The sequence below is a fragment of the Nesoenas mayeri genome (assembly GCF_963082525.1).
Source record: "Nesoenas mayeri genome assembly, chromosome: 7".
NCBI lineage: Eukaryota > Metazoa > Chordata > Aves > Columbiformes > Columbidae > Nesoenas > Nesoenas mayeri.
The window spans coordinates 1848604-1860612 of record NC_137551.1 but is presented as its reverse complement, the minus strand read 5'-3'; the positions used below and the strand labels follow the sequence as shown (position 1 = coordinate 1860612).

The 12009-nt window shown below is 50.8% G+C and overlaps 1 protein-coding gene across 1 annotated transcript; it reads left to right on the top strand.

The window, feature by feature from the left end:
- Positions 1-4887: 4887 nt before the first annotated feature.
- LOC308042367 (lipase member M-like) lies at positions 4888-11544 on the top strand (the record flags this gene model as incomplete). The annotated part of the gene is made up of 9 exons (XM_080347713.1): positions 4888-4992; positions 6128-6245; positions 6822-7020; positions 7830-7939; positions 9124-9269; positions 9823-9969; positions 10223-10294; positions 11117-11182; positions 11311-11544. 9 exons carry the CDS (start codon positions 4888-4890, stop codon positions 11542-11544), a joined length of 1197 nt encoding a protein of 398 aa, XP_080203839.1.
- Between the last annotated feature and the right edge of the window lie 465 nt (positions 11545-12009).

Sequence of the window (12009 nt, the reverse complement as noted above, 5' to 3'; positions counted from 1 at the left end):
TAGCATAAATATTGTGACACTGTCATCTGGGATTGCTTTGATCAATAGATGGATTGAGTCACCAGGTGAGCTGTGTTGATATTGGTGGGACTGGAGTCCTTGCACGTGTCAAGTCCACCAGGCAAGTCGAAAGTCATCAGGCAGGCCCATGGTGATGGCACAGGTCCAAGGTCAGCCTGGGGCACCAGCCCATGATGTCAGGGTCCAGATCAACTCAATCTCTGTCCTTCAGACTCCACAGCACATCACGAGGCCTTGCCCACCCCGGTGAATGTACTCATGGCACAGCAGTGCTCCCTTCTCACTCTCCATACGTGAGTGTCGAGGGTTAAGATTGCGGGGTGACAATAAAACCCTGGCAGATGTATTGTTAACCTCCTCTCCCCCCCCACTTCCCCCTTTTGCCCCTCCCTCTCCCCCCTTCCACTCAGGACAGGCGATCGGGAGGGAATGAAGAACAGAGAGAAGAGAGTTGGAAAAAATTAAAGATGTTTTACTAATGCTACTAATAAGAATAGAGAAAATAATACAAAATATACAAAACCAATCTTGAAAGTCCCAGCGACTGCAGAGTCGGCACCCGAAGTCCTGGACTGGACTCTGCAGCCAACCGGAGCTGGATTCAGTCTGTCACTGGCCTCAGTTCACAGGGACGACTCGCAAGGTCCTCTCCTAACGTCGGCCATAGGAAAAAGGGACGAGATCCTCGTGATCTCCCACTTTTATATGAAGTATTCACTTGAATGGAATGTTACACATAGTTGGTCAGTTTCTTGGTCACCGGTTTCTCGTTACCCCTCTGGCGAGATGTCCATCCATGCTTATCAATAACCTCGCATTCCATTGCTGTGTTCACCAAAACATGTGTCTGGTTCTCTAGGAAAATGCAGTTAATATGAAGGCTGTAGCTGACAGGCAAAATTCACTGAAAGAGAAACTTGTTTTTAACAAAACCAGGACAGTGAGTAAACCAACTCAGCCATACACCTACATGTGTGGAGGACATTGGTCATTCAGCCACTTAATTTTCTTCCAGATGTGTTCGTGCAAAGCTATTCTTGATCTGCTTGCATGCAGCGCACAAGGTCAGAAGGGCTTAAATTTGTGACACATCCCATTGAATAAAAAGACATTGCACCACGTTGGCTGACCTATAATGTTCTACCTTCACCATGGTGAACACAACAAGAGGCAGCACTGGCATGAACTGTGGAGCACCCCATCAGCTCCATGAGCTGTGGGGCAGATGGCCAGCGCCAGGCTGTGTCCACACTGCAGAGGTGGTGAACGCGTCTACCACAGCGTCCTTCCCGCTGGAAGATTGTGCCCATGCTTAAAGGGAAGTTGTGCTTTTGTAGGTAACCCAAGGATTGCTTTAGCATCTGCTTTAAGCAACATACTGGCCTACGCCGTCGTTTACAAACTGATCTAGGTTAATCTAGGATAAGGTTTCATCTTGTTTTGTCAGATGCTGTACTGCCTTTTCGTGTTATTTTGATCCTCAAACAGCAGTTTCCAGCAGTCACCGGGACTGCTGAGTAGATTCAGAGGTTTATTCAGTTGAGGACACGTCACTTTCTTACCTCAGGAACTATGAGCAAGGCACAGAAATGTGTTACTTCGACATTTTCTTTTGAGATTGCTAATGGCTTGGAAGAGGGACCCGTTAACTGCTCTTTGAGACTTGTGTCTTTGTAAATTGGTGCTTTGAGCGGATGGGAATGGCACAACGTGATGGAAAGTTACAGTCAGCCAAAGTCATGATCAGATATAACGACCTCCAGCACTCTCCACAAGCTTGTGTTGGTCTCCATTCCCGACACCAGACTATGTTGTGTGGGACGTGTTAATGCTCCCCGAAGGTCTCTGGTGGCCCTGACCAGGCCACTGGCTAAGCTGAATCCCATCAGCTCTTCTCCAATACATTGGAAAAAAGCCCAAGAGCACCATGACACCAAATCTGAAAAACGTTAGTATTTCTGTATTGAGAAAGCTTGCTGAAGCTGGCTCGGGTCTGCTCATGAACAGACCAAACTCTCTGAGCTTTAAAATACTCTTTAAAGCCAACTGTACAATGAAGAGAGATAAGAGAAGGAGGGCAAGAAGCTCAGGATTTTTCTGGGGTCTTCTGAACAAAGAGACAAGAGAAGAATTAGCTGAGACAAACCACTGGTGAACGCATCTCAGTTATTTCACAATCAACATTTATGCTTTTGTTGATTCAGCTTTGCTACTGTGAATAAAATTATTGTACGAACCATTTGAGCAAGGTGTTGTGAAAAGAATTCAGTGTTTCATCAAGCTTTGCTTTAGCATGAGTAAAACCCCTGCTAAGTATGTAATCAGAAATGCTGGAGATATCCCAGCCTCAAATGAGTTAATTTCTTCTTTTAACTGAGCAACATGAGAGTTTCTCAGTTGCTTTTTTTGGCAACCTCTCTCCTTCCTACCACAGTTAAGCCAGGGACTGGTGCTAAATCACACACTGGCCTTAGCCCTGATGCACTGCTCCAGTAGCCTCGTCCAATGGCCTGAGGATGCTGGAGAACCCTCTGCTGTCTTTCCAACTTCTATTAGCACTTAGTACTAGTACTTAATACTTCCCCTAGACAACTAATACCCAGTGGAGTTAGAGGGCAGCAGATTTGGCAGTGGATGGAGTAGTTGACCACAAGTTTGTCTCAATACTGTTGAAGGAAAAGTGATGGTAGAGCAGAAAAGCACAAGCTGGGAAGGGGTTTCTCCATCCCTAGGGTGTTTTTTAACTCCTCTTGAGACACACACCAAAATTGCCCTCGACACAGCCCGTGCAGTCCATCTTATATAGTGGGATTTTTGTGCTTATGGGAGTGGGAAGACATCTTCAAAAGCCAAAAGTAGACCCAGGGACGGAAGTAAGGTAATGAAACAGTGAAGGCTCTAGCTACACCTGCTGTCAGGAACAGGGCACCCACACGCACAGTCCTCACATGTCAGAGAATTACAGTCTGGTGGATGGAATAACACACAGGTGTTTTGGGACGTGTTTCACAACCCCCATACAGCTCATAGGCTACGGCTGGTGTGGGCATTAGGAGTCAAACCAATCCATGACTAACAAATGTACACTCAAGCACAGCACCTGGTAGCCAGTTGAAGGCTTGGTCTTCTAGGTGGCTACCACCCAACTACAGAAGGCGTAGGCTGTAAGGTGACGAGCTGGAGGAGGAGAATGAACACCTCTGCTCCTTGCCATTCCTGTTGCTTCAGCCAGCCGGAGGCGTTGCTCAGGCTCTCCTCTGCTCCGCTGTCCATCGGCAAGATGCTCAGCTTGGTGCTTTTCCAGAAAACATTGCAGAGGTTTTGCGAATTCCCAGTTGCAAATACAACTCTGCTCGGGCATAAGGGCTACGTGGAGGTTGCCCGGGCCATCCTCACTTTTGAAGAGTGGTGTAATCACCAAGTGCCTCCCACCCGGATGGCCAGTGAAACCTGATGTGTCTATGGACAGGTCAGCATGTTCCTGAGGCCTTGTGAAGCTGGCAGAGTCCAAGTGCTTTCATTGCCGCTGGAGATCTTCTAAGAGGCATTCCCAAGGACCCCCAGGAGTTCAGAAACTACCCTCTACAAAATAAACCCTTTTGGCACTCTCTTCCTGCAGTTATCAGAAGCTTAAGGTGAAACTCCATAGCTGAAATTCCTCACCGCACCTCTCCAGCTGCTTTTGAAAACGTAATCCCTTGCAAGCACAGAAGCCAAGACCACATGGTGAAACAGAGCAAGTTATCAAAGATATGACCAACATGCAAATTGCTTAATTGGAGGACACGTGGCATGGTCCAGTTCAATGTAAACATAGCAAGGCTCTGACACAACGCGCTCTTTTTAATGCTGCTGTTGATAGAGCCACCACCATCCACACCACCAACCTGATCAGATACAACCACGGGCTCAGCCTGACAACGTATTTTCTTCCACGTAATTCAGGTTTGCGTTGGAGCTATCCCGAGGGTGAAAAACCATCCATCGCTTTTCTTCTGGATAACTCGCCTCTTGATAACACCGTAGAGAGGGAGGGTTGCTGGGAATATCTCCAAGGGCAGGTACGTCTCACGCTGTGGGAGACCCATTGGGAGAAGGAACAAGGGTGGTGTAGAGTAACCGGGTGGCTGGTGAGAACATTTGCAACTCATGTTACTGGGCTGACGTTAGGCTCTAAGTTTTAAGAGTCTGGTGAAACATTAGAAATCACATATAATATTGATTGTATATATTAAGAAGAGATCTCTGCTCAGGACAGGACTCTCTGAGGCGATCAAAAAGGCTTCTGCTTTACTCAGGCTACACTTATTTAATAAATAGTCTTCCTATGAGGCTCTACTAGTTCATAGTTTTAATAGTGGCTTTTGGGTGCAAGAGCTAAGCTATAAAGAAACAGCAAAAGCACATTGTCATAGCCCATCCAGCCTAAATGTGTTCCTTGTGTAGTGTTGACTCTTATTTGGGATTAATTTCCTCTACGGGACAATTGGCCCGATGGCACTTCCTATCGCTTTAGTTCTTGCGTGATAAAGCTGTTTCTCTTCTTTTTACTATCAAAAATAGAGAAATGAGTTTTGCCTAATACCAGACCCAGTGTGTTGGGGGGAGTATGAAGAGCCTTGCGCAGACCCTAATGGAAGCTGGAACTGGGAATCCCCTCCACTTCCCGGCCCACACTGTGATACGTGGTCTTCAAATACGTAAACAACTTAATCCATCATAACCAAGTAGAAACAGACATTCATAATTAATAGTAATAATAGTAATCGTAATAATAGTGATAGTAATAATAGTAATAGTAGGCATAACAATAACAATAACAATAACAATAACAATAACAATAACAATATTTCACACAGACACAAGATGTGGCTGTTTTTTGCAACCCTGTTTTTGACACGAGCACCCGTGAACTCGGCAGATGCCATTGAGCAGGAAAAGGCTCTAAATCCTGAGACATTCATGAACGTCGTAAGTCAGAAGTTTGAATCTGCACTCTATCTGAAAGCTTGTGGATATTTCGCTGGGGGAGAGCGGGATGGAGAGGGTTCAGGCCACCGCGTGTGCTGGTGGTGGGTTTAGATGGAGGCTGAGGGGTCTGGAGCATCTTTCTTGTAAGGAAGGGCTGAGAGATTGGGGCTGTTCAGCTGGAGAAGAGAAGCTGAGAGGTGTCTTATCAATGCTGATAAATATCTCAGGGTGGCTGTCAAGAGTATGGACCAGACTCTGTTCAGTGGTGCCCAACGACAGGATGAGGGGCAACGGGCACAGACTGAAACACAGGAGGGTCCATCTGAACATGAGGAGAAACTTGTTTGCTGGGAGGTGCCAGAGCCTGGCCCAGGCTGCCCAGAGCGGCTGTGGAGTCTCCTTCTCTGAGACATTCAAACCCCCTGGACGTGACCCTGTGTGATCTGCTCTGTGACTCTGCGTTAGCAGGCGGGTTGGACTGGGTGATCTCCAGAGGTCCCTTCAACCCCAACCAGTCCAGGATTCTGTGACTCTTTTGTCAAAGGTGTGACAAAGCGAGCACACAGAGGTGTGCAGGCAGGATCACAGCTGGATTTCACCAGACTGAAACTTCCCAGTCTGTGGATCTTTTCAGCATCCACAAAGCTCAGGCAGAGCCTGAGGAGCCCTGCAATAAAAGGGGGCTTGTCCTATTGCCCTTCCAGTCAGCTCAGCTTGGCAGGTTTGATGTGTCCCACGCATCAGCTCAGAGCATGACACAACACGTCCCGCCGCTGGTGTCAGCTCTCAGTAAATGCTTCTGGTTTCAATTCTTGGTTTTGGAAACACTGCAAACGCGTGTGCTGCTGGGTTGGACAAGGTGATCTCCAGAGGTCCCTTTCAACCCCAACCGTTCTGTGCTGCTGCTCGCAGGCTGAGTGTCTCCTCTTCCCTTGGGCATCTCATGGGGTGGCCATGGGATTCAGACAGAGCGTCTTCTCTCAAAAACGTCCTCAGAGACACCGTGCAAATAATGTCCCAGTGCCGCAGAGATTTGGTTTTGCGAAGGCATCTCAGTTGATGGGGGACGCACTCTTCAAGTCAAACGAGCACCTCGACTACAAAAGGCTTCCTACCTGGGTTTTTCTTTCCCCAGAGCCAAATGATCAGCCACAGAGGGTACCCCAGCGAGGAGTATGAAGTCCTGACTCGCGATGGCTACTACGTCGTCCTAAACAGAATTCCTCACGGGAGAGGCAATCCTGGGAGCAGTGGTACGGCTCTATTCCACAAGGAAGCCTGCAAAATAACCCCAAACCTTAATGCAACAAGCAGGTGAAGGGATGAACATCAGGGGAGTATTTATTGCTAAAGCAAAAATACCAAAGTCGTGACATTTTGATTTACAGCCCAGGTTTTGGCAGGCAGCATGGGAAAGCACGTGTGCAGCACAGCAACCACCTTTCGGATCAAGCAGAGACTTGGTTTTAAGGCTCAGAGCATGTAGCCCTATCTTATGAGAGCTCCTAATTTATTTTTTCCCCATAAATTTGCAACTTCAGGGTTTGAACGATCTCAGGGACGAGACTGTACATCTGAGTTTTGGCATGGTTGTTGTCATGGCCAGGATGCTGAGCTTGTGGGGATGAGCACCTGAGGTCTAAAAGGCTTGGGAGGGATGTCCACAGCCCTCCAGCCTGAGACAACGAGGGCAACCACCACAAGACAACTACAGCGGGAGACATCACTAAAACGCACGGGTGGTGCAAGTAAGAGGATTTATTTGCCTGGATTTGGGGTAAGCAGAGAAATTCAGGTTCAAGGAAATGTGCTGTTTCTTTCCCATCCAGGGGCCAAGCCAGTTGTGTTTCTCCAGCACGGGTTACTTGCAGAAGGCAGCAACTGGGTGGAAAATCTGGCGAACAACAGCTTTGGCTTCATCCTAGCAGATTCTGGCTATGACGTCTGGCTGGGAAACAGCCGGGGGACAAGATGGTCCCGGAGACACCAGCGCCTTTCAGCTGACCAGGCTGAATTCTGGGATTTCAGGTGGGCTGGAGTGCATTACAAAACCAGGGCAAACTGCTCTGCCTGTCACTCACCTGTTGCGATAGGACAAGGGGGGGTGGTTTTAAACTAAAGGAGGGGTGATTCAGGATGGATAGAATGAAATTGTTGTCCCTGAGGGTGGTGAGAGCCTGGCCCGGGTTGGCCAGAGAGGTGGTGGATGAACCATCCCTGGAGACATCCCAGGCCAGGCTGGACGGGGCTCTGAGCACCCTGAGCTGCTGAAGATGTCCCTGCCATGGCAGGGGGGGCACTGGAGGGGTTTCAAAGGTCCCTTCAACCCAAACCACCCTGTGATTCTATTCTGCGATCTTCAGAGCACCCCTGGATTTCCCAAGCTGATAACACGCTCCCAGTAAAAACAGCTACTAAAGCAGGTCTGCATTTCACCAGATCACGCAAAAGGCACATGGGCAGGGACTAGTGCTCCATTCCCTTCCAGGAAAGAGCATCTCCAGGTGCTGAGCTGTTGCTGTGATCCTGATGAGAGCCAACTCTGGGTCTGCAGAGCTGCTGTGGTTGCACCTGACTGCACAGCTGGCCAGGCTCTCCACCACTAAGCATGGTTTTGGGGGTACCAAGCCCTTTCAGGGAAGGATGAGGCCATGGCAGGAGGGACACCTTCTCTCTCCGTGCAGTTTCACCCAGCACAGGGCTTATAGGAGTTTTCTGCTGGAAAATCAGCCACAGATGTCCACCCCTCCAGTAAACAAGCAATGCAAGGCAGCCAAAATTCACAACTAAGTTTGCTCTCCTGGTGTTGCAACCAATGCACTGCTCCTGTGTTGCAGCTTTCATGAAATGGCAATGTACGACCTCCCAGCCATGATCCACTTTGTCCTGCAGAAGACCGGGCAGAAGCAGATCTACTACGTTGGCCACTCCCAGGGCTGCACGATCGGTGCGTTACACGGGGTTGCACGTCACGTTGCCTGGACCACCCTGCAACTGTTCCTTTTGGTGTCTGTAAGCAGAAAGCGGAGTGGGATGCCAAGCAGGCACGCTAGGTAGGAGGTGTCTTGCACTGAGAAGTCCCACAGCAGCCATGCTTTCCATACAAGACATCAGGGAGGACCAGCGTGCTCCCCGGGTAGTGAGAAAGCTCTTGGTGACCTCAATAAGCTCCTTGCTGTGACTGGAGCAACAGTAACTCAGCCTAGATGACTGGATTGCTATGTTCCACATCAAAACCCCTCAGCTCAGGAAAGAGATTGAAGTGCTGGAGCGGGTCCAGAGAAGAGCAACAAGACTGGGGAAGGGACTTGAGCACAAGCCCTATGGGGAGAGGCTGAGGGAGCTGGGCTTGTTCAGTCTGGAGAAGAGGAGGCTTAGAGGTGAGCTCAGCACTCTCTAGAACTACCTGAAGGGCAGTTCTGGCCAGGTGGGGATTGGGCTCTTCTCCCAGGCATCAGCAATAGGACAAGGGGCCATGGGCTTCAACTCTGCCAGGGGAAACTGAGGCTGGAGATGAGAAAGCAATTCTGTGCAGAGAGAGTGGTCAGGCATTGGAATGGCTGCCCAGGGAGGTGCTGGACTCACCGGCCCTGGAGGTTTTTAAGCTGAGATTGGACATGGAACTTAGTGCCATGATCTAGTCAATGGGCTGGAGTTGGACCAAGGGTTGGACTGGATGATCTCTGAGGTCTTTTCCAACCCGGTCAATTCTGTGAAAACCAAAGGCATTTTTCATGATGGTCGTAGCTTCTGCTTCCCAACAAAATGCATGGTGCTGCTTTTCACCAGCGGAGCCATCAGGGGGATGAGACAACCTCTGTGACAAGGACACTCTTTAGCAGTGGTTGATGGAAGATGACAGCACCGTTCCCTTTCCCTGGTGAATGGGGCAGGACTTCCCACTACCAGTAGCCTTTGAAGTGCCTCATCAGCCACTTGTAACCATAAGAATAAAGGCATCATCTCCTTTTGGACATCTCTAGCACTAATGTCAAGCAGAAAAGTGGCAAGAGATCTCAGATTTCTGACTGACAGCTAAACAGAGCTGGGCAGCAGGTCCAAGAAAACCCTTGGGTTAAGCACCTGAACAACGACTGACCAACCCTCAGGATGTTTTTCTTCTTTTCTCAGCATTCATTGCGTTTTCCTCCATGCCAGAACTGGCTCAGAAAATCAACATGTTTTTCGCCCTGGCTCCAGCAGTGACAGTCAAGTACGCCAAAAGTCCCATCATTAAAATGTCCTATCTTCTGGACAAGCAATGCACGATGATACAGGTAGGGGATGACTCTATGCTCTTGTCCTCCAAACACACCGGTGCTAGAAAAGGGTTCAATACCCAGACGCAGTCCCTGGGGTGATGCGATGTGGCAGAAAACAGTTAATTCCCGCTGATTTATAGGCACGGGAACAGTTTCAGGTGCAGGTGCGGTCGGGTATGGTCACTGTGTTGAGCGCATCCTCCCACCCGTAGGATCTTCAGGTTTTGAAACTCGCCTTTCTGTGGAGAAACTGAATTCCTTGACCTGGAAATGAGCAGCTTTACTGTGTTGATTTTAATGACAGCGAAAAACAAGCCCAGTGCCTGGGGGAGGAGGGGGTAAAGAGGAGAGTCCTGAATAGTGATCTCCCTGGTGTGTATTCAACCATCATCTCCTCCTGCAATGAGCTGTGCACATCTCAGTGGGGCAGGAGGGCACAGGTTGGATCTTTGTGGGCACCCTGTGTCGCACACCCCTCCCTGATGGGACAGCTCATGGGGACACCGGTGGGGCGGGGGGACAGTGTGAGGGAAACACACGAAAACAACCTCACCCTTTGCTCCCGCAGCTCCTGTTGGGCAGAACAGACGCCGCGCTGCGGCTGAGGAAGCTGTGGAGGTTCCTGCCCGCGCTGTGCCGGCAGCCGCTGCTGCACAAGCCCTGCGCCAACCTCTTCTTTCTGCTGGGCGGCTACAATGAGAAGAACCTCAATATGGTGGGTGCATCACGCCACATGGAGGGGATGGAGCTTGGGAGCACCCCACAGCGCCCACAGGCTCTGCCAGCCCCTCTCTCCCTGAGATGTCTCAGAACAATTGATTTTATATGAAAATTATATTCCCGAGCCTGACGCAACCCTCCATGCGGCACGACCCAGCAGTGGTGGTTTTGGGAAACACGTTATCTGGCAGCGGCCAGATGGTCCTGTCGGTTGGAAAGTGGTGACAGCTTGAACGTGTTTCTTGCAGACGCGGCTGGATGTGTACACGTCCCACTACCCGGACGGGACGTCTGTCAAAAACGTAATACACTGGGCCCAGGTAGGTTCCCCAAAACGCAAGTGCTTCACCCCTGGGATGGTCCCTTCACCAAGAGTCTGGGCAGGTGGGAGAGGGCAGGGACCTTGGATATCAGCAGCTCGTGAGGAAATTAGGAAATAGAGGAAATTAGGTGCTGGATGCAGGATGAGTGACGCTGGTCCCTCTGGGGACCTGGGGACACAGGGTTGTGCAGGAGATGCCGGGGCTGGACTCTTGTCAGTCTGAGCATCCTACTGCAGCTGCAGCATTGGCCCTGCTGGAACTGGGGTCAGGCCAGAGACCCCCACCCTGGTGCCTCCTGCAGAGCTAAATTACACATAACAAGGAAGCGAAAACCACCTTTTTAATCAATGCAGCTGTTGTGCAGGTACGTGAGCTTTCGCCCCTAGCACAGAAGCAGTTCTTACAATAAACGGGCTCAATGACTCTGTACTTTGAGCCCAAAGTGTCACGAGGAGATCAGGATGATCAGGTTGTGGAAGGGAAACTCGCCAACATGAAGTCCTCCAGCAGCATCCTGTGCATACAGATGGCAATGAGCGGGTGTTCAGAGGCATGAGCGTTGTATCAGGGCAGCCAAGGAGCTGCGTGTAACACCTCGGTTTGTCAACCCATAGCTGGGGACAGGCATGGAGCTGCAGGTCAAAGCATCTTCCTGTTAAAAAAGGCGGAAAGTCTGGCTTTGCAGTGGTGCCACCTCCTCTCGCATCATCCCGTGCGAACACCCTCTCGTGATGCGGTCCCTTGAGGAGGCCAGGAGATGCCAGACCCACGCAGCGGCACTCGCTGGCCTCCCACCGCAGACTGGTCCTCTCCTCCCAGATGGTGAAATCAGGAGAATTCAAAGCCTTCGACTACGGCAGCAAAAATCCAGCCATGTACCACCAGGTAGGAGGCTGACGCAGCAGTGCTGGCGGCTGGAGATGCTGGGGGACCGTCCTGGGTGGTGTGGGGACAGGCTGGCTTGTTGGGGCTCACCATGGCGGTGCTTCCTCAGAGCCCATGTGTCCCTCCAGGAGACACCTCCCTCCTACCGGGTGGAGGATATGCCGGTGCCCACCGCGGTGTGGTCGGGGGGCGAGGACTGGCTGGCTGACCAGAGGGATGTCCACCTGCTGCTGCCCCGCATCGCCCACCTCGTCACCTATGGCCACATCCATGACTGGAACCACTGGGACTTCATCTGGGGCTCGGATGCCGCCGAGCGCCTCTACAGCAGCATCCTGGAGCTGATGGAGTGGTCCCGGTAGAGTGGCGGCTCCCCAGGGAGATGCTGGTGGCCTGGTCCCTCTCCATTGACCAGGACAGCCTGAGGAGGCTGTGGGACATCCCCTGCTCTCATAGAATCATTTTGGTTGGAAAAGACCCTCAAGATCATCGAGTACAACTGTCAACCCAACTCTGGCACTGCCCTATGTCCCTGAGAACCTCATGTCCATCTGTCCAACCCTCCAGGGATGGTGACTCCAGCACTGCCCTGGGCAGCCTGTTCCAATGCCCCACAGCCCTTTGGGGAAGAAATTGTTCCCCACATCCAACCTCAACCTCCCCTGGTGCAACTTGAGGCCATTTCCTCTGCTCCTGGCGCTTGTTCCTGGAGAGCAGAGCCCGACCCCCCTGGCTCCAAGCTCCTTTCAGGCAGTTCAGAGATCAGAAGGTCTCCCCTCAGCTCCTGTTCTCCAGCTGAACCCCCCAGGTCCCTCAGCCGCTCCATC